This window comes from Poecilia reticulata, chromosome 1, assembly GCF_904066995.2.
Source record: "Poecilia reticulata chromosome 1, P_reticulata-male-v2, whole genome shotgun sequence".
Taxonomy (NCBI): Eukaryota; Metazoa; Chordata; class Actinopteri; order Cyprinodontiformes; family Poeciliidae; genus Poecilia; species Poecilia reticulata.
The window spans coordinates 1,419,351-1,442,466 of NC_088830.1; the positions used below are offsets into that span (position 1 = coordinate 1,419,351).

Here is a 23,116-nt window from a genome sequence, read left to right on the forward strand (position 1 = left end):
TATTAATTGTAGAATGAACAATAAACCTGAAGAAACGATAGTGGTATTTTATCCATGGCTGTATGTCTGCATAGGTCTAAAACTTACAAGTAATTACATTTTGTCTTTAATTTGCAGAACTATTCCAGTTATTTATAATTCGGGCTGGATGGTAAAAAAAAAAGTGTTGTATGTGTACATTATATATATATATATATATATATATATATATATAGCAACATGTCTGTTTTAAATAATTCCTTATGTGTATGTAACGTCCACATTAGTGACTGTTATTCATCTACATTTAAGTGCTATAAGCTGATTACCAGGGAGCAGAAGGAGAGCAAACTGGCTGACATGATGGAGAACCATCAGAACACCTGGATCCTTCAGCAGGAAGCAGCTACCAGCAGAGATGGCAGAGCAACAAGGAGAGTTGAGACAAACAAAAGAAAAATTAAAGTTGTTGTGTCTCAGTGAACAAAGTCTCTTTATTTCTGCTCACTCCACACATTATTGTACTTACTGTAGTTTATAACAAGCTCCTAATACAATCCTCCCAAAATGTGAGGAGCTTTAGCCAGAGTGAAAATAACATTACATTATATAAATATTTCATTGAACTTAACATTGTAGATTACCAACGAAGCCATCCAAAACTGAATACATTATTCAGCAAACCAAACATTTTGACATTATCATCAGGGCAGCTATTAACAAGAACCCAAAATACAAATCATGTTTGTTAGTTTCTAGTTTATAATCATCATTCTATCCACTCACTGTTTATCTGTCTTCCTGCAAAATCTTCAATTTAAGAAAGTGAGAAAATGTGTCCAAAACCTGTAACCTTAATTATAATTAAGACTGAGTTTAAACTTTTAACTCTTAGAGTTCAAAATGTGAAATCATGGAAGAGGAACCAGTCAGATTAGAAGGAATAAAGATTTATTTGTTCTCAGTATAACTTGGACATCAGGTGAATCATAATTAAACGTATTGAGAAGTTAAAAACAACAGATTGTCAATGCACTTCAACTCTGTAAGAACATCAGACACACTTTTTTTTATCAGAAATGTTTGATCAGCATATTGAGCTCATGTGATTGCTGCTCCAGAAAGGTGGAGGTCTCTGGACATCCTGAAGGTCAACACCGACTGGCAGGAAGACGGACATGATGAGATCCTACAACCCAAAGGCTGCAGGAAGAACCACGATGGTCTGCTGTGGCAGTTTGCCAACATGAAAACACATTGGAATATATTATGAATTAATTCTGACATTTTTTAATTATTTGCAACACCCTGACTAACATTAGCTCATGTATATTCGGCACTATTACAAGTTTTATCGTAGTTTAATACAAAAATCATCGTTAGCTTACCTGAACCGTCTGAGCCACCTGCTTTCCTCCCGCTGCAGGGCGGAGATCAGCTCCTCCTCACCACATCGCAGTATTCCTCCCACTGTCACATTTTCTTGAAGTCTCAGAAAAATGCAATCAGGCTATAAAAAAATAGCTCAGCTCTCTCTTCTTTTTTTGTATCAGAAAAACAACAACTCGCATGTAACGAAGCACAGCTCAGAGCCTGGAGGCGGGGCGCTACACCCCCCCGCCACCAGGAGGCGGTACCCTGCTACAGAGCCGAGAAGGGCGGTGGAAACGTGGTCACTTTGAAACAGAGCCGGGCCGGGCCGGGCCGGGCCGAGCCGAGCCGGGTTGGCCGGTGGAAAAGTGGCATAAGTATTCTCTGATCTAATTCCATTTCTGGGTTGGGAGAACAGGAGTCTGAAAAATAGTCTAACAATGTTGATCCGGAAGTTTCCTCTGGGCTTCTGGTCTCTGTATTTAAATAGTGAGTACTCTACAGTTTCTGAGGTTGATTGACAGCGCTAAGTCTGTCCTCCTGGTTCTGATTGGTTGGTTTTGGTCAGAACGGTGCATTTCTTTGGACAGCAGTAGCAGCTCAGGGAGCAGGTGGAAAAGATTGATCTTTTCACTGATATCTGTTTCATAGCAAACTATGAAACAGTTTGCCATGTCATGACATGGTGACAGCTTTAACAAATATTAAAAAACTTTTTTATTTAAGTTATATTCTGCAGCTTGAACAAAATGCAACTACAGAGCATTTTTTAGAAGTCTGGATTGCTTCATGTATATTTTGCACGTTGCCTGTGATTGTTGCTGGTGGGGAGAGACATTTCAATAAACTAAAACTAATTTTTTTAAAAATTTAAGCAACCTATTTGCTGTAATTTATGTGAACCGTTTCATGTAAATTTCACTTGCAATGAATATTGTGCTAGTATCAGTATTGGACCAAAGAAAACAAGGCAGTTGCAAGCCTTTAAAATTGTGACGCTTTTGATGGGTCAGATAGACTCAAGAAACTCTAACAGCAGGTGCGCAGGAGGGGCCCAATTTCATTTTTTGTCATGGGGCCCAAGATTCCTAGCAGCACTCCTGATTACAATAAATGCAGTTTATATGCAGTAGTGTAGGAGCAAGTCCAGTTGGGAATGCCTGAGGGAAGTCTGTGGTTCCCTCCTGGACCTGTTCCCCTGTGAACCAATCTCAGACAAGCGGAAGGCAATGGATGAATGGAAACATTTCAGCATTCTAAAAATGTGAACACACTTTCTGAAATACCTCTGGAATAATGTTTAGCTTTCAGACAAGGATGTTCTTGATGCTTTAAACTCGAGTTTGGAAAAAACCCAAAATAATCTCAGCAACATTTTAGGTTAAACTGTGCAGGATATATGCCAGATTAAAAGGTGAAAAAAGTTACTAACATTTTAACATGGGTATATTTTTTTTCAACTTCAAGTAGGGTTACAATAAATGATTTAACGTACAGGTCGTAGTTTTGGACAGATGATGTCAAGAAGCATCGTCAGAACATCTAAAGTGAGGTGGAGCTGGCCAATCCTGGATCTGATGCTTGCCGGGATGTCGGCCAACATGGTGGACAGAGCGTTCCTGCTGCTGAGGAGGCGAGTGGTGGCCTGCAGAGGACACCAACAGGAGTGCTTCAGAGTTTCTGTTACAAACACAAAACTTACCTCTCTTTTTTTTTTCATCAAACTTGTCATATTCAAGCACAAGACTGTAACCTCCTGGTGGCTGTGAGGATAGCTGATGCGGGGCACATGCGTGTGGGCAAACAGGAAGTGAAACATCACAGACAGGAAGGGCAGATATCTCAGCAAGGAGAAGTTCTGTCCATGCAGAATCACTTGATTCAGCCTGTCGGAGAACATCAGCCAATCCAGAGCCTCGGACACACTCTGCAGGTTGGGGTCCCTCACTCTCACTGACAAATAGTTATCGTAGAGGCCCTGGAGAAAAGAGGACAGTTGCTTTAATGTCATCTGTGCAGAAATTGAGCAAAGAAAGAAAAAAAGCATTGGTGAAGCTGATTGAGTTTATTACCTGAGAGATCTTTTCATATTGTCCACTTGATGAAGCGAGGTGCAGAATGTGCTGGAACCTCTGAAAGCCACTTCCTGAACCAGGCGCCTCTTCAAAGCCTTTGCCAATACGTTTTCTGATCAACACAAGACAACTTTGCTCAGCAACCAGTTAATGTGAAAAATATTCTAAAGACCTTTCTATTTACAGCCAAAGAATTATTCCCTGACTGCTTGTTTGCACTTAACATTTTACATTTGCTAAAATACACAGAGCTATTGAAAAAAAACATTTCACAGGGAAAGCCTGGTAGTGTTTACTAAATGTAACATTTCATGTTCAAATGCCAACACTGAATGGTAATAGTGTTGGCATAATACATAAAGCAATTATGCCAACACTAGGATTAACACAATAGGAGGACAAATGTTCCAGACGGTCTGAGGATTTCTGCTGATAGCTTCATTCTCTGTTTACATGTCGATAGTTGATCAATTTTCTCCTGAATCAGCTGCTGAATAACTTTTCTGGTTGTTGGGTTTCTTTTCCCGCAGAGAACTCAAAGAATGAGTCACTACAAGCATTCAGCCCGTTTATTGGTCAGATGAGTTATGGTCACGAGAACCAAATGTAAACACAGGAAGCAGCTCCCCAACACTGTCGCAATAAGTAATAAATCAATTAATTGCATAATAAATAAAATTAGCTTGATAATTTCCATTCTGATTATTAATAATGAACAGAGAGTGAATGAATAGAGAGTAGTAAGAAAGACAGTACTATCAATCCCATCTGCTAGTGCCAAAGTCTCCTTGGCTAACATGGTGCGTACCACTCTCCTAATCCGTCTGGGTTGCCAGCATATGGGTGAAAATTTTCCATCTTCTCTCATCAGCATGGCAAAATGTCCTCCTTGTGTCCCCTCCCTCTGAGAGGATTCCCATTGAGGAATCGCTTAACACCACTAGCTTGTGGTATTTGATGTCTCCTAAGCATTGGAATCTGAGGGTAACTTCCTCAGATTGAAGTTTTCTGATCAGTTTGTTTGCACAGTGTAATTGTAATTGTAGCATGTTTTGTGTTTGATGCCAAGACGGATATGTCACACATGACGTCAGGTCTGCTCTGTCCAATCTTGGATTTTAACATGTCCACTTCAGTGTCTGTTAATGGAGCCTCCCGCTGTGGTGCTCTGATGGGATCCATAGGAATGGGCTGTAGGTTTTTAATGTATGCACGCTGTTGTACTCTGATTTCATCCTGCAGAGAATGAGCCTCCATTCCAATGTAGTGGAAGCTGTTATGTTCTTCTCGTCCAACTTGAAAAGCAGCTTTCAGTTGGGGGATAATAGCTGAAGAAAGCATGTCTGAACCACCACATACAAAGTCATCTACATGGCATGCAAGAACTCCTGTCACCTTACAGAAATCATCTTGCCAGTAGAAGACAGTTGGATCAACTTTTGACACAGTTGATCCAACCCTAACCCTTTCACCTTGTACCAGAACAAGCAAGCATCTGCCAAACCATAAACACATTTAGCTTCCATACAATTTCTTCGCTCTCTGCCTCTTGAGGTGAACGAAGATACACATCCCGTGTAAAATCTTTCCCTTGCAAAAAAGCTGCTTTGATGTCCATAGAGTTCAGCTTCCATTTATTTTGGCATATAACAGCTATTGTTTAAAAGAACGCTCATTCCTATATTGTCGTTGAGATGTTCCGCAGCGATTTCCAATGCGCTTTCTCTTGCTCTTCCTGATAGCGACAGGGTAACCGCTAGGGCCTACTTCTTTTTGTCTAAGTCAGTAACAAGTCTCCAGATTTCAATCTCATTTTTCCAACTTTTGTAAGGCGTCTTCTCGTCGAACGGTGGGGGAACTTTGTAATTTCCAGCAGCAACCATCCTCTGCCACCAGTGTTGATTCAATAATCACACTGCTGATGTTAGCATCCACACTTTAATGGTTGCCATTAACAGTTAACATGCACTCCCGCGCTCCTCACACAACAGAATGAAAAAACTACAGCTCTAGCCCCGCCTCCCATTTCCTTACATCTAACACATACGCAGTATTCTACTTACAACTTAACAGGAGCAACCCAGACATTTGAATAATTGAGGTGCTTGCTGTTTGTGTGTTTTGCCAATATAGCTAGAAGCTCTCTCATTCACTCCATGAGTCGATTATTTCTCTCACAACAGTAAAGGCCTCTCTTGACCACATGGTGTGAGAGAATGCTCAACCACTCTTGTGGCGGCATCCTGGGTTAATATCTGTGCTGCAGTCAGATGGTCTTCACCACACACTTTTGTTCTGTTTTATTGTCTGGATGTGACAATCCCTTCTGTGACTCACTGCTCTTTCTGCTGCATTGACAGTTTCACAGCAATACTTCAGGTCTGATGGCTGCTCTGCGATAAAAGTATGTCCTGTACTCTATGTTGTACCTTGACTCTCTTATTCATGGAGCAGTAGTTACATGCATAACATGTCACAGTGAAATGCCACAACATGGTGATAATTTTAACAAATGTGTAAAAAACATTTTTTTACATAAGTTACTTCCTTAATCTTTAATGGAAGTTATGTAAAGCCACAAAACAACAGTTCATTAATCTCAAAGTATTTAAAGAGTATCTTGCAAAATTGATTTTTGAGCTGTGCATCATCTTGTAATGTTATTCTCTCATCAAAATCACACCTGGAGTGTTGCTTTGATTCTTTTATGCAGGTTTGAGAAATCCTTTTATCTCCATGGCAACCATTCAGCTGTGCAAAATGGCTGGGTAGACCTAGCTCTGCCTTTGAAGCACAGCTCCTCCTTGTAGCTTTATTTTCCAAGCTTCAGAGCTTCTGCCTCACAGAGCAGGCTTTCGCCATGACTCCCCCACTCAGCTCCTTCAGACTAGCCAGCAGCAATTAGCAAACAACTGGTAGTCTGCTGAGCTCATTAAAAGAGCTAGTTCTCAGTGAAACGCAGGAAAAAACATTGTTAAAGGGTCAATAAAGGAGCAATATTGTGATGAACTCCTGAAGGCAGATCTTCAGGAAGAGTAAGAGTTTTTAAAGAGACAGGGGCTCAATTTCAACGAATTAAATCAGGAAGTAAAGTTTCTTTTAAGTCATATTATATATATACATATATATATACAGGGTTTACCCCAGAAAACTTGCTAAGCCCTGTGGTCGGGGCATTGAGGCGGCCCACTGGTGTGTTTTTGTTTTAACAGATGTTAACCCATCCATCCATTTTCTTCCGCTTATCCAAAGCTTATGACCATAGATGAAGGTGGGAACGTAGATCGACCGGTAAATCGAGAGCATCGCTTTTTGACTCAGCTCCCTTTTCACCACGACGGACCTGTACAGCGCCCACTTCATGGCAGACGCTGCACCAATCCGCCTGTCGATCTCCTGCTCCCTTCTTCCCTCATTCGTGAACTAGATCCCCAGATACTTAAACTCCTCCACTTGAGGCAGGACGACCCCCCTGACCCGGAGAAGGCACTCTACCCTTTTCCGGCTCAAGACCATGGCCTCAGATTTGGAGGCACTGAGCCTCATCCCGGCCGCTTCACACTCGGCCGCGAACCGCTCCAGTGAGAGCTGCAGATCACGTTCCGATGAAGCCAACAGGACCACATCATCCGCAAAAAGCAGAGACGCGATCCTAAGGCCACCAAAACGGATCCCCTCAACACCTCGGCTGCGCCTAGAAATTCTGTCCATAAAAGTAATGAACAGAATCGGTGACAAAGGGCAGCCTTGGCGGAGTCCAACTCTCACCAGAAACGAGCCCAACTTACTGCCGGCAATGCAGACCAGACTCTGACACCGGTCATACAGGGACCTGACAGCCCGTATCAAAGGGCCCGGTACCCCATACTCCCGGAGTACCCCCCTTAAGGCCCCCCAAGGGACACGGTAGAACGCCTTCTCCAAGTCCACAAAACACATGTAGACTGGTTGGGCGAACTCCCATGCACCCCACAGGACCCTGCTGAGGGTGCAGAGCTGGTCTAGTGTTCCACGACCAGGACGAAAACCACACTGCTCTTCCTGAATCCAAGATGTTAAAATGTTAAGTTGACAGGAAATGTAAAAGTATTACTGTGTAATATATGTTACGGGAAAAGATTTCTAGTGAAATGCTATTTAAACCCACAACTAGTCTAAAAACAACAAATTTGCACTTCTGAATAATCCAAATTATGTCAGCAGGTCCATCAGGCCCCCAGGGTCCCTGAAGCCCTAATATTTTAAAACAGATCACAGATACATAAATGTAACACTTGTCATTGTTTCACTCACGGTGTTGGTGTTGCGATATTGTGCCCAACTGCTTTCTGGGTAACACAGACCAACCGACACGCTGCCGCCGCAGTCTCTGTCTCTCTTCCCCCGCCGCCCCCCTGGCTTTAAATGTATAGGAGCTGGTCCCTTGGTAACCCTAATCGAAGCAATCCAGATGAATATCTAAAGACACTTTGTTGACATAAACAATGTCAACAAAACAGTCCGACTCCGGTCTTTGAGGAGAGCCTTCTACGACTGGGCCGGGGCGTGGCCAGACAATAGTCACCCTTCTCCATTCGCACACAGCATGTTGGTGGAGAAAGTGTTGCTAAATGATCTGCAAACGACCTGATTATCAGGTCGGTAGGTAGATAGGTAAGTCAAACTTTATTAACAAACCAGCGTTCTGACAACTATCCCAGCATGCACAGCGTGCTTCTTCTTCTACGGGCGAAAATGAAGTCGGCGGCTGCTTACCGTAGTTGCTAGACCTGTTGTGGCTCAATATTGGTCCATATATAAGGAGCACCGGATTATAAGACGCACTGTCGGCTTTTGAGGAAATTGAAGGTTTTTAGGTGCGTCTTATAGTGCGGAAAATACGGTATATAAATTAAAAGATTTTAAATTGTTTAACATTTTATATACAAGATTTTAAGGAGCTGGCAAGTTTACTTAGTAAAACTTCAAAGAACAATATTCATAGTTAGATTGTTTTGTAACCGTAGCAACAATCTGATGATGTGAGTTTAATCTTTGAATTTACAAATACAAATGAGTAAACTGCGATAATAACTTATTGCTTTTTAGGCTGGCCAATTAAACTATTCCCTTCTCCCATTTTTCACTCAATCTAACACAGAACCTGTTAGAGGTGCTGATATTTTTTAGCAACAAAAGGGGCCCCTAAGTCAGATTCTGCTCCAGGCCTCATACAGCCTTGGACCGGCCCTGCATGATGAGGTAATCTGCTGCACTACGCAGAGATGCCCAACAAACGGGAGATTTCATTCAATGCTGCTAATGTGGCTTGAGTAGTTCTTCCATTTCGTGTCTTGAGTTTTTAATAAGCGTCACAGAAACTATTCTGGTTGGTCGAGTTTATGGGACGAGTTTCTCAGATCTCCGTGTGGCCGCGCATATTAACTCTAAGTAGACAACGCATTTGATATGGTTTGATGCATCGTGTAACCGGAAAAATAATAATAAAACAATATAAAATGAGCGTGATGCGTGACTCCGAGAAGAGCGCGAAAGCTCCTCAGCGGGCTGAACCTGCATGATGAGGTTAGCGCTGCTCGTTATCCACTAACGCTCCGGCCAACCGGGACCATAAACTTTACAGGGAAGACGGACACAGAGCCACAGGCTGGGCAGCGCGTTGAGATGGAAACACCGCATATAATTGTTCGTTCACAAAGATAAATCATTCTCACCGCTCCACTACGCGACCTCTGAATTCGCTACAAGTTATTCCTGCGGTTCACATTGAGCTGCGCAACCAGAGCTAACGCGGCGGGCTTTAAACTCTTACCCAGAGTTCTCCAAAGGATCAGAATTCCTCACAGTAGGTTGATGTAAATATCCATACAGGTCAGTCTGTGTCCAGTTTGAGTGAAAGGAGGCGCGCGAGCCGCGCTGAAGTAAAGCAGCGGCAGCGCGCGATTCAAAGCGCAGAGGCGCCAGCTGTGCGCTGATTGGTCCGCGCGCTGCTGGCTTTAAATGCATAAACTATAAACCTATCTATTATAAACCTATCCTTTAGGAATAAATCTGTTCTGCTAGTGAAATGCTAAGAGATAAGGAGACGCTTGCAGCCCAGCTTTAAAAAAAAAAAAAAAAAAAAAAAAACTATTTTTTTTTCCCCCCTAGAAAGGTTAAACAAGCAACATTTAGCCTGGTAGCGGGGCTAGTAAAGCATGGCGGGCCGCCAGGCTTATAATACACTGGGGGAGAGGGGGCCCTGTGTGTGTGTGTATATATATATATATATATATATATATATATATATATATATATGTAGTTTTTTTAACAACTGAAGATAGTATACTTGATTGTGCTACAAAATGGCACTAAAATATGCCTGTAAAACACATAGTACTGCCCCTTTAATTTATTATTTAATCATTTTCTGTATTTTATTTGAACTATTGCTAATATTTTAACCAATGTTTTGATTCATGTTCTTTGGAGCTGCTGTATCAATCCAAAGGTAAATGCAGTCAAAGATCCCCAAACCAGGAAGATCTCACGCTCTTCTGCAGGTTCTCCTCTAGGCTTCCACATGGCTACAGTTATCTGACAACACCACTATTCACTGTACACACAGTTTACCGTTTAGTACGTGGTAACTGGAAGATCTCCTGCCACAGATAGAACAAGCCTTTGTTCTGGTCCTTCTGCCCAACAGAGACGCTCTGGATGATTCTGGAGTCCAGCTGCTTCAAGCCACGCCCATGCAGGAACTGCCCAGACAGGAGCCATATGCTAAATATGATATGATGCAATGCAAGACAGACAAATAAGGGGTTTCTTCAGAAAATCACCAGGCACCTGTAGTGTGTTGATGCAAGAGCGGATGTCATTATCCGTCTTCTCACACAAGCACATCAGAGCACCTGTGTCTGCTTTCAGGCCCTGCAGCGTGGAGATCTGGGAGAGAAAAAAGAAAGAAGAGGAAAGTTTGAGCTTTAAAACTTGTCTCTTCATGTGAGTGTTTACATGTTTAAATACTGACCTCTGCCAATCTCTGAGAGAGGCGAGAAGGCTGAGTTTGTGGGAAAGCCAGAAGAAAAGCTTGTTGTCTGAGAGGTCTGAGAGCAGGAACATAACTAAAAGAAGGGGAAAAAGCTGAAATATGTAGAAATTGGACAGGAACTGATGTGAAACAGAAAGAATCCCTCAGTTAGTTCTGAGGATGTGTGATCTCGGTCATGATGAAATGAGTCTGTTCTTTACTTAGTTCTAGATATTAAACAAATCTAACCTCCGCTGTACAGAAATGCAGAACAGATTCATCACCATCAATATTTCTTAAAATCAAGCTAAAATGAAAATCAATGTGAAAAAACTAAATACACCCCATTAAGACCAGTAGCTATATCTTAAAGCATTTGTTTGTCATGTCCAAAAAGGGCAAAACCTGAAACATGAGGGTTCAAACATTCTTTTTATTTAAATACTCTCTTGAAATTTTGTTGGTTCAGCTGCTTTTTACTTTCTGTGAGGAAAAAAAAATTAGATGCACTCACTTCCCATGTCCAAACAAAAGCAAAACCCTAAAGTATAAACAGATAAGTGGACCTGCTGATCAACATGAACAAAAAGTACAGCAGGGGGCCAACAGAACACAGGGCCATCGAAGCCCCTGTGCTCCCAGACTGAGGCAAAAACAGTCCAAAAAGAACCTACTGCAAACAAAAGAAGTCAAAACAGGACAACCAGTCCCACCGGGCCAAAATTACAAAAACAATAACTAACAAAATAAACAAAGGTGGTGGAGAGAGCGAAGAGAATGACGGTATCCTAAAGGTCAGCCTATTTATAGACAGGCACAGCTCTAAACAAACAAACATTAATTACAAAATACATGTAATTAACCAAACTCCAAAAAAATTAATGTCTGCCTGTGACACAGTTGGTGCCAAATTCAGTTGTCGGGATAACAGACTTTATATGAAATACAAACACTTTTTCCTCTACAAAGTGTTTGTATAAAAACAGGCAGTCAGGTCCTGCAGCAGCAAAGCCAGCCCACACCATCACTCCTCCAGCACCGTGCTGAACAGCTGGGATGAGGCGTTGGTCTGCTATGGAGCAATGCTACAATTCCAGAAGGATACTTTGCTGTTAAATGTCATTGTTTATCTTACAGGTCGTTACAGATGCAGATGATTGGGCGAAGCAGTACAGACTCCTTCTTCTTTTTCTTCTTGGCCGCCTCTGTCCCAGTGTCCCCACCGTGTGTGTCTTTCCTGTTCAGCACTGATAACAGGATGTTGATGGCCGCCTGCAGAAGAAGGTAATGTTTAGACCCGCTCTGAGTCACCAGCATCTCTCAGCGCAGCCTCAGGCCGTTACCGCCGGCGCTCCGTCAATCTCGTCAATAATCAGGCAGTTGGGCCTCTCGTTGGCTCCTAGAACCGACTTCATCTGAGTTGCCGCGTCGATGCGTTTCTGGAAGACCTCTGCACTCCGATCATCGCTAAGGGAACAAAGAGCACTCAGATCAGGATTAAGCTTTTTGTTTAACTCTGATAATGTTGAGTAGTGACTGCAGAAGGTCTGACCTGGCATTGATTTCCACCACATTGTACCCAGCATGCTTTGCTATGACATGAGCCAAGGTAGTCTTCCCTAAACCGGGAGGTCCAGACAGTAGCGCCACCTAGAGGGACAAACAAATGAGTCATGTTCCAAGTTCATATGATGGAAACCATGGCAATGGTGCAGCTGCTGAGTGTCTACCCGGTATTTGGGTCGTTTGTACTGGTCCAGTTCAGCCTCCAGGATTTCCTCAGTCATCTCCATTTTGCTCTTGAAGCGGTTTGGATTCTGACTTCCCTGGTTGAGTTTGAATGGAATCTGATTGGCTGATTGTCTGTCGGAGCGAACAGGGCGGGATTTCCTCTCCCTTCCAAACACCACGTTGTCCCACAGCTTCAGCCACTTCAGCAGACACCGGTTAGTGAACTGGAAGGAGAGAGCAAATAGCAGCATGAGCCCCTGAAACCTGAGAAGAGATGACCACACAGAATGAATTGGGAGCGCTTACATCATCACTGAGGAGCTCTGTGTAGTGACGCGGTGAGAATCTCTCCACCCACAGTTGGGATGTTTGTCCCTCGGCACCTGGGGGATCCTCGTTCTCCTGGTCCTCAGTGTTTCCAGAGTCAGTAAATGCATCGTTTAGACTGCTGCAGGAGAAGACAGCAGTTACAACATCCATTTCTCCTCTGAGTGTTCATGTGACAGAAAGGCAAGCGAGTTACCTGACCAGCAGCTCAGTAAGACGCTGTGACTCAACAACCTGCTGGTGACACTGTAGGAATAATAAAAAATAAATCAAAGCAGCTGTTTAGAGTGCTTCAAAAATATAGAGTGTCTCCTGGTCTATAAGACTGAAACCTTATAATATCTGCACAGACTACTGATAAAGCTTTTGTGGTGTGAACAGATAAGACCTTGAGAACTCATTCAGACATATTTCCCACCATTAATGTGACACAATTATTGTATAATTCAGCTGATAAAAAATCTGTATCTGAAAAATCTGTTCAATAAACAAGAGTATTAATAACTCTGAACTCATCCAATCACTGAACAGATGCTTAGAACAGATAAATGTGTGGATGTGCAGTTTTGTTTCTGAACAGAAACAAGTTATTATCTTTGGACCTAAAGAGGAGCGATATAGAATCAATGCACAGCTTCAGTTATTACAACTAAAACCTAGTGATCAGCCCGAAACCTGGGAGTAGTGATGGACTCTGACCTGAACCTTCAGAACCACATAAACACAGTTACAAAGTCGCCCTTCTATCACTTGAACATTTCTAGATATACAAAACTCATTCATGGGTTTATCTGTAGTCACATTGTTTACTGCAACAGTGTCTTCACAGGTCTGCCGCTGATCCAGAACGCTGTTGTTGGCGTTCTCATTAAAACCAGGAAGTTAGAGCACATAACACCAGTTTAAAGTCCCTACACTGGCTCCCTGTAGCTCAGAGAATAGACTTTAAAATACGACTTTATAGAATAGACTTTAAAAGTAAGTTTATAAATCACTGAAAGCCTTAGCACCACAACACATTAAGGATCTGCTCCAGATCTCTCAGGTCTTCTGGTTCTGCTCTGCAACCCCAGAACTAGAATCAATAATCGAGAAGCAGTGATCAGCTTCTATGCACCACAAATCTGGAACAAACTTCCAGAAAATTGCAAACAGTTAAAGCCTTTAAATCTAGACTAAAAACCAACCAGTTTAGAGTTACTTTTGAACCATAAATGAAACAGTGATCAACAGTTTTATGTGTATGCATGGCTTTGATGATGGTACTCATGAAAATGTAATGTTTGTCATTGATTTCTCAATTATTGTTTTTATGACCTTTGATTTTTATGTTTTTATGATGTAAAGCATTTGAACTGCCTTGTTGCTGACATGTGCTATGCAAATAAACTTGACTAATTTATTGATTTATTGATATTGTTATATGTTTTGTCCATCCGTGTCAAGTATCTGTATTCTATAAGAGCAATACACCTAGACACATTTCAGATGCTTTGTACTGGAAAGGTAAAGTAAGGTCATTTTATTTATATAGCACATTTTCAGAAACAAAGCAATTCAAAGTGCTTTACATGAGTTAAAAGGAAATACAAACAAAATAAACCAAAGGAAAGAAAACAGAGGAAATAAAACTAATCTAATGTTGTTCAAAAGTATGTAAACTAAGTGCTCCTGTTCAGGGTTGCTAAGTATCTAATACCATTTCTAAATGGAAACAAATGACTTGACTTTAGAACAGAAGCAGCACTTGTTGGAAAGGAAATACTAGAAAAAGTGACAAAAGACTGAATAGGGGTTTGGAAAGACGGACAGATATATGCAACTTTTAGACAGCAGGATATCCGTCCTGAAGCTCCTGTCTCTATTCAGAGCATTAAAAATGCACCAAATTCTAGACTTTTCCAGACTCTATCAAAAAACAAAGTCAAACTTGTGGAAAGCTGTCCCTTAAAAACCACTTTGTCCTGCTTTGCTTTTACTGTAATGATCCAATGGGAAAACCTCATCTCTGTATGTCCCAGTCAAATCTCTACCCTGTTCATACCCACTGGCAGTTTTATGGCCTCACAGAGTTGCACTGATTGACTCACCCTCTCAGCCTCTTGTTCTCTCAGCACTCTTACTGGCAATGCCAGCAGTCCCAGTGCACCATGGGAGTTTGGCAATATTCTTGAGTTCACAGTCTGGAGAGTTTGAGGGAAAACCGGTGAGAGAAGCTCCACAGACATGTAGGACTAACGCTGAGTGGATTACCTTTGTATCCGCTTCTCCCTTCTGTCGGAGGTAGACCCGATTTCCTGATGAGTCCGTCACACTAATGAAGTCTCCCTCCAAAGGTGGGCGCCTCAGAACACACCTGGATGGTGGGGGCGATGTGATGGGCCGCCTGGGTGTCCCTGGGATCTCAGCCAAGCCACTGATGTCCAATACAGCAGGAGTAGATCTACAACACAAACCAATCCTTCTCATTTCCATTTGGACATGCAGCACGAAACTTTTTCTTCTGAAGCTGAACCTCTGTCTCCCTCCTTGTGTATTTTTCCGATCCCAACATTACGTTCTGATACCTGAAGGTGTTTGACGGCTCATAATGCTCAGGGGAGGATGGAGGCGTGATGTTATCATCCTGTGACGGGACGTTCCTCTCCTGAGTTTGGGATGCATTGAAAAGACGCTTCACAACTCCCGTATCTTGCTTCTGCCGCTTTGCTTTAGGAGCTGCAAGAATTTAACTTTCAATCAGATTACATTAATAATGAATAATAATTAAAGGCTGAACTTACTGCTGGGCTGATTATCCAGAAGGTGCTGTATGTCTGAAATGTCGTCTCCCTGGACCTGTTTCAGACATTGTGCCGGCTGGGAGGTTTCCTCTAGAAGATTAAATTATGATCTGTCATTTTCTTGTTTCATCAATGGCTTATTATAAATAATCCAATAATAATTAAAACTAGGAATACAGTATATGAAACAAGTGTTTTATCTTTAATAAACAGCTTAAAACTCAAATTGATTTCACAAATTGGGTCAAATGTTAAGGTTATTCCTTATAGTAGCTTTTCATAAATGGTTGGAATTTCTTGCCCATTTCTCCTGACAGAACTGATATAACCAATGTCAAATTTATTTACAGTGGGGCAAAAAAGTATTTAGTCAGCCACCAATTGTGCAAGTTCTCCCACATAAAAAGATGAGAGGCCTGTAATTTTCATCATAGATGTACCTCAACTATGAGACAAAAGGAGAAAACAAAAATCCAGAAAATCACATTTTCTGATTTTTAAAGAATTTATTGGCAATATATGGTGGAAAATAAGTATTTGGTCAGCTACAAACAAGCAAGATTTCAGGCTCTCACAGTCGTGTAACTTCTTCTGTAAGAGGCTCCTCTGTCCTCCACTTGTTACCTGTATTAATGGCACCTATTTGAACTCGTTATCAGTATAAAACACACCTGGTCACAACCTCAAACAGTCACACTCTAAACTCCACCATGGCCAAAACTAGAGAGCTGTCAAAGGACACCCGAAACAAAATGATAAACCTGCACCTAGCTGGGAATACTGAATCTGCAATAGGTAAACAGCTTGGTGTAAAGAAATCAACTGTGGGATCAATTATTAGAAAATGGAACAAGACCACTGATAATCTCCCTCGATCTGGAGGAACCCCAAGATCACACCCTGTGGGGTCAAAATGATCACAAGAACGGTGAGCAAAAACCCAGAACCACACGGGGGAACCTAGTGAATGACCTGCAGAGAGCTGGGACCAAAGTAACAAAGGCTACCATCAGTAACACACTACGCCGCCAGGGACTCAAACCTGCAGTGCCAGACGTTCCCCCTGCTTAAGCCAGGACATGTCAAGGTCCGTCTCAAGTTTGCTAGAGAGCATTTGGATGATCCAGAAGATGACTGGGAGAATATCATATGGTCAGATGAAACCAAAGTAGAACTTTTTGGTCAAAACTCTACTCGTCGTGTTTGGAGGAGAATGAATGCTGAGTTGCATCCAAAGCCATATTTTGCAAATAAATTCTTTAAAAATCAGAAAATGTGATTTTCTGGATTTTTTTTCTCCTTTTGTCTCTCATAGTTGAGGTACATCTATGATGAAAATTACAGGCCTCTCTCATCTTTTTAAGTGGGAGAACTTGCACAATTGGTGGCTGACTAAATACTTTTTTGCCCCACTGTATATCACTTTAAAACAGGTATAAAACTGCACCAAAGTGCTGCACAAGAACAACACAAATAACAAAACAAAACATCAATTAAATGCCAAAGAGTAAAAATGAGTTTTAAGAAGCGATTTAAATGATCCAGGCTGTTGGCAGATCTAATCTGGAAAGGTAAGTTATTCCTTAAAACAGGAGCAGCAACAGAAAAAGCTCGATCTCGATCGCGCTTGATCCGTCAGATAAGGCTTCTGCATGTTGGTGTTCAACCAAATCCTGAATATACCCAATTTGGCTTGTCTTGGAGTTTTTATCGCAGCCTGTGGGGTTTTCCCTGACTGGGAACGAGAATACAACCTGTTGAATGTGACAGGTAGCCAATCAGAAAGCGCGGTGACGTAAGAACAGAGGGGAATCCTAAACAGCTGACATATGAGCAACTGAGAGTGGATATCGGAGATGATATGTGGAAATGTTTATTATTAAATTTAAAAGTCATTATTATGTTTATTCAGTTAAAAATGTTAACTATGAACAAACATATTCACCTCCAAATCATAGCGCAGCAAATAGAGCAGCTGCTCCCGTCGCCTTTTATCCACCGCCTTTTCTTTTTGTTACGTCTTTTATCTCTTAAAATGACTCCACAAACTATCACTACTGCTTCTACATCCTCATCCGTGTTTGGTTATTCTAAATTCCCGTATGCTATGTTGGGGGTTTTACTGGATTATCCTCTGGAATCGGGATGTTCGTGAGTGGAATCGGTTCGTGTTGCTCCTGCCGTGTAGCTGGACACACGAACTGATCGAACCTATTGTACTTTTATCAGCTCTGTGGTCTCAGAGGTTTGGAGAATCGGCCGACAATTCTTAAATCTTTCCGTCTAAACCAGACTTAAGACTCACAAGCTCTACTCATCTCCTCTCGACCACTGCCCAAATGCTCTGACTCTGGTCACTATGGTAACGTTTATATATCCCTTCAAATTAATATACAGATGCGCCACAAAAATGAACATTTTACTTTCGTGAAAACTTTAACTCACGATAATGACTAACGGAGCCCTGATCTTCTTTCTCTGCAACCAGACGGTCCCATCAGGGAGTGATGAAACAATAACATCCGAAGTGTTGCTTATATCCACAGCCTGCTTGGTCTTTACGTGGTGAAGCAGTTTGAAGCTTCATTGCCTCATTAGCAGCCGGTCGCCGCATGTTACGCAGAGCGGCTTGTAATGTGGGACTCACCTACCGGTCCGGGATAAATCCATTCTCCTGACTCTTCTCTGGGCCTTTTCCCCTTTGCAGAGAAACTTTCCAAAGACTTCTGATCTGTTTCCTACTCATTTTGCTGCTTGTGGGCTCAGTGTTGGTGGCAAGTAACCGAGAGAATCCGTTAAAGGATTTTCAAAATAAAAGATCCTCCAGACTTAAATGATACATAAAACAGAAATATTTAATTATTTCTTGCGCGGCCCGGTACCAATTGGTCCACGGACCGGTACCGGTCCACGGACCGGGGGTTGGGGACCAACTTTAGTAGAACAGAAGCAGCACTTGTTGGAAATGTGCTGCTTCTGCAGGATTTAGATGTTTCCCTGCTTCAGCACATATGATTTCAATATATGGCTGATTAACAGGTTTTTGTTGAGGTGCAATCATCTGAATTAGATGTTTTCAGTCAGGGAAATATCTGTATGTTTTAATACAAACTAAGCCATATGCTCATAGAATCAGTGTGATAGAGAGAAAAAAAGCTTGATTAAACCTGCAAAAACATGGTGGTTAGTTGTGTTTCTGTAAACTTTACAGAAACACAACTACATAAAAACTCTAAAATATAAAACAATTTGCTTATTTTGCCATTAAAATTTAATAAAAATACATTTACCATCAAATTACATAAGTTATCGTTCACTTAATTAATTGTAATTAGAATCCAACAGAATAGAACAGAAATATCCATTACTGTCCCACATTGTGCAGCGGAATAAAATTATGTTGACAGTTAATATTTGTGTTGTTTGGTTGTTTGCACTAAGGCTTGCTTTTATCAAAAGGAAATATACTTGTCACTCTGACCTGGAAAGTCAAGAAGGAATTCGGATTTGGAGACATGTGAAAATAATAATTGCTAAAATGCTGAAACAGCCATGTAGCCAGATCTTGAGATGCCCCAACTGTGGACAATTCCGGGAAACTCATAGCACTTCAGCAAAATGCGAGCCGAGAGACCTGCGTCAACTGGTTCAGAGTTCTACGCACATATGGGCAAATCTGAGCATAAATAGGGTTAGGGGAGAGCTGGGGTGAGAGCAGATAATATGTGATTTGGGTAATGCAGGTGCGCACAGAACCCTCCAACGTTGGCCCAAATAAAGCAGGCATAAACGGAGAATTTCAGGAGTGGTAAATTAAATTACAAGTTTTAGAGAGAAGCCGGTAAATTCACAGATTAAACATTCATGGCTAATGAACAAAGCCGCCACTACCACAACTATTATTTAGAGCTGGTTGTAGTTTAAGGACTCACCCTCCATCTGAGCCAACACTTCGAGCTCGTCGGCAAACTGCTCCTCGAATTGGTCTTCAATCTCAAAAAGTTCGTCGTATTCGTCCATTTTTCGATCGTGTGAGGGCAAAATACAACGTGAAAACCAACGGCTACTATATCCAGCCCCTAAAAAGAAACTGTTGCTTTCATCAATGTTTTAAATTTAGCTTCGGTGGCAGCATCCTTTACAGAGGGATGTTCGCGGTCATTTTTGGTGTGATGTTTTGCATCCGGGTAACTCGATTTACCCGACACCTGATTGGCCATAGACATAATAGACGCCTCATGAACCGCTCTCGCCCATAGACATAAATACGTAGACGCCACATGGGGCTGGTCGGCCCGTTGCTGCGATACGTAACAGCGACCGCCATATTGAACGTGGAATCTGTGCCAGTAAGCTAACAAAGGTAAATGGACCGAACTTCACAAAGTGTCGTTCTACAAAGTATTTTAAATTAATTCCTGTCATTGACACATTTTCTCACACACATGAATATATTTGGCAATCAAAGAAATGACTTAAGTTTCTAACTTTTGATGTGATTAATTGTTTTGGGGCATTTCTGAATAAAGAGCACAATGTTTTATTTGATAGAAATTATTCTGATCATTTTTATAATGACATTGATGAACAGACACACTTTTACAGTGTTTTATTAAAGAACATATTTACATAATCCCATAATTTAATGTACATTTAATGTTTCAAGACAAGAAAAAATATTTTCTTGAATTTATTTTTATACATTGAGAAAGGACTTGATTTATAAATCAGTCGTTGTCAAACATTAAACTATATATTTTTCTGACTTTTTTCCAGAAAAAAATATATGACAGTATATCAACTCTGCTATTGACAGCAAAGAGTACAAAATAATTCTAACAGAATAAATTCTTTTTATTTCATTACATAAGCTGTATTATAATACTTCAGATTGAGATATTTAAAAATACACAAAAAGTGAAAGAATGAAACATTTATTTCTTATACTGGGAACACTGGTCACAGGCTTCAGTCTGCTGGTCACACTGGGAGAACTCAATGACTTCTGAGACGTCCTGGTTCACAGGCTAAAGCCAAGAATAAAAGAGAAATTATCCACAAGTGAAATAGAAAATACATAAATGTTTCCTTCACATTCAGAAAAAGACATTTTCAGCATGTTGGGCTCTGACTCGTAGCATCTTTATAGCTAAATACCGACATGGAGAAGCTGAGCTGGAAACAGACTGAAGACCAGCAGCTCCAGCTCTGATCCTGACTGACCTTTACTCACTAAATCCTCTGGTTTTTAATGAACTTCTCCTCTAACAGCAGTTTCTCATCAGCTCTCTCTCATTAGAAAACAGTATGAAAACGTTAGCTGCTAGGCTATCAGTGGCTATCGGGTCAATTAAGCCACATAGGAAATATTTTTCGGTTGTTTAGAAGCGAATTTCTGGCTGCAAATCAAGTAATTCTGATCTTTCATCCTTACCTGGGGAAGGTAATGCCAACAAATCCAGTTTGTTTCGTAAAACGGTTGAAACACACAGCACAGGACTTACGGAGCTCCGATCGCCCTGCTGCCACATAGAAGATGGCGGACGCTGTTACGTACGACTCGGCGCTCCATGAGGCGTCTAGTATTGATGTCTATGTTTTCGCCTATTGCCGCTGACGAGCTTTAGAGCGGCCATCTTGGAGAGGTCCACCACTCCACTCAGCGTTATGTGTTTAGCGGCACAGTGACGTATCAGCGCATTTAATCGATCATAACACGCTTTTTTGTTACTGGAAACCATATTCAAACATCTATCAAAGCTACATTTATAAACAATTGTGTTATTTAAGTATGTTTTTAATACATAGTTCAGCATATTTAAATATGCTTAGTGGCTATAACAGTAGAATAGGAATGGAATATTCTGATATTGATGTATGATGAGCATATTACAAAGCACACAGCCGTTCATAATTTATTTAATAAATTATTTAGTAATATCAATGCTAACTATATAAACACAAATAAATAATGATTAATACTGAATAATATATATTGTATGTATGTATGTATGTATGGATGGATGGATGGATGGATGGATGGATGGATGGATGGATGGATGGATGGATGGACGTACATATACATTGCTCAAAAAAATAAAGGGAACACTTAAATAACACAATATAACATCAAGTAAATCAAACTTCTGTGAAATCAAACTGTCCACTTAGGAAGCAACACTGATTGACAATCAATTTCTCCTGCTGTTGTGCAAATGGAATAGACAACAGATGGAAATTATTGGCAATTAGCAAGACACACTCAATAAAGGAGAGGTTCTGCATGTGGGGACCACAGACCACTTCTCAGTACCTATGCTGTCTGGCTGATGTTTTGGTCAGTTTTGAATGTTGGTGGTGCTTTCACACTCGTGGTAGCATGAGACGGACTCTACAACCCACACAAGTGGCTCAGGTAGTGCAGCTCATCCAGGATGGCACATCAGTGCGAGCTGTGGCAAGAAGGTTTGCTGTGTCTGTCAGCGTAGTGTCCAGAGGCTGGAGGCGCTACCAGGAGACAGGCCAGTACACCAGGAGACGTGGAGGAGGCCGTAGGAGGGCAACAACCCAGCAGCAGGACCGCTACCTCCACCTTTGTGCAAGAAGGAACAGGAGGAGCACTGCCAGAGCCCTCAAAATGACCTCCAGCAGGCCACAAATGTGCATGTGTCTGCACAAACGGTTAGAAACCGACTCCATGAGGATGGTATGAGGGACCGACGTCCACAGATGGGGGTTGTGCTCACAGTCCAACACCGTGCAGGACACTTGGCATTTGCCAGAGAACACCAGGATTGGCAAATTCGCCACTGGCGCCTTGTGCTCTTCACAGATGAAAGCAGGTTCACACTGAGCACATGTGACAGACTTGACAGAGTCTGGAGACGCCGTGGAGAGCGGTCTGCTGCCTGCAACATCCTTCAGCATGACCGGTTTGGCAGTGGGTCAGTAATGGTGTGGGGTGGCATTTCTTTGGAGGGCCGCACAGCCCTCCATGTGCTCACCAGAGGTAGCCTGACTGCCATTAGGTACCGAGATGAGATCATCAGACCCTTGTGAGACCATATGCTGGTGCGGTTGGCCCTGGGTTCCTCCTAATGCAGGACAATGCTAGACCTCATGTGGCTGGAGTGTGTCAGCAGTTCCTGCAAGATGAAGGCATTGAAGCTATGGACTGGCCCGCCCGTTCCCCAGACCTGAATCCGATTGAGCACATCTGGGACATCATGTCTCGCTCCATCCACCAAAGTCACGTTGCACCACAGACTGTCCAGGAGTTGGCGGATGCTTTAGTCCAGGTCTGGCAGGAGATCCCTCAGGAGACCATCCGATCCGCCACCTCATCAGGAGCATGCCCAGGCGTTGTAGGGAGGTCATACAGGCATGTGGAGGCCACACACAATACTGAGCCTCATTTTGACTTGTTTTAAGGACATTACATTAAAGTTGGATCAGCCTGTAGTGTGTTTTTTCACTTTAATTTTGTGTGTGGCTCCAAATCCAGGCCTCCATTGGTTAATAAATTTGATTTCCATTGATGATTTTTGTATGATTTTGTTGTCAGCACATTCAACTTTGTACAGAACAAAGTATTCAATGAGAATATTTCATTCATTCAGATCTAGGATGTGTTATTTGAGTGTTCCCTTTATTTTTTGAGCAGTGTATATATATATATATATATATATATATATATATATATATATATATATATATATATATATATATATATATATATATAATAATTATAATATGTGACATATATGTATTTATTATTACTATTATTTATTATTATTATTACTATTTGTTTCCCGCAAAAACGTGAAGAAAGTGAC

At 41.6% G+C, this 23,116-nt stretch overlaps 1 protein-coding gene and 1 long non-coding RNA gene across 3 annotated transcripts in view; both read right to left on the minus strand.

Moving 5' to 3' along the window:
* chtf18 (CTF18, chromosome transmission fidelity factor 18 homolog (S. cerevisiae)) overlaps positions 1–19,533 on the minus strand; it is a 52,982-nt gene extending 33,449 nt beyond the window's left edge. The window contains exons 1-17 of one of the 2 annotated variants that reach the window (XM_017304684.2): positions 19,214–19,533; positions 15,282–15,371; positions 15,066–15,216; positions 14,752–14,941; positions 14,589–14,681; positions 12,695–12,744; positions 12,478–12,616; positions 12,171–12,395; positions 11,993–12,090; positions 11,784–11,907; positions 11,576–11,712; positions 10,441–10,534; positions 10,257–10,355; positions 10,038–10,168; positions 3,423–3,537; positions 3,104–3,328; positions 2,846–2,995 (exon numbers count right to left, since the gene is read on the minus strand). In XM_017304684.2, the coding sequence (XP_017160173.2) occupies positions 2,846–2,995; positions 3,104–3,328; positions 3,423–3,537; positions 10,038–10,168; positions 10,257–10,355; positions 10,441–10,534; positions 11,576–11,712; positions 11,784–11,907; positions 11,993–12,090; positions 12,171–12,395; positions 12,478–12,616; positions 12,695–12,744; positions 14,589–14,681; positions 14,752–14,941; positions 15,066–15,216; positions 15,282–15,371; positions 19,214–19,301 (2,199 nt within the window). In that variant the 5' untranslated portion in view covers positions 19,302–19,533. Of the gene's footprint in view, positions 1–2,845; positions 2,996–3,103; positions 3,329–3,422; positions 3,538–10,037; positions 10,169–10,256; positions 10,356–10,440; positions 10,535–11,575; positions 11,713–11,783; positions 11,908–11,992; positions 12,091–12,170; positions 12,396–12,477; positions 12,620–12,694; positions 12,745–14,588; positions 14,682–14,751; positions 14,942–15,065; positions 15,217–15,281; positions 15,372–19,213 lie in introns of both variants that reach the window. The other variant, XM_008405941.3, reaches the window with a different exon arrangement.
* A 342-nt stretch (positions 19,534–19,875) lies between these two features.
* Positions 19,876–21,217, minus strand: LOC145551720 (uncharacterized). The gene is made up of 2 exons (XR_014087610.1): positions 20,716–21,217; positions 19,876–20,308 (listed from the first exon to the last, which is right to left on the minus strand). It is a non-coding gene; the product is annotated as an uncharacterized LOC145551720 (long non-coding RNA).
* Between the last annotated feature and the right edge of the window lie 1,899 nt (positions 21,218–23,116).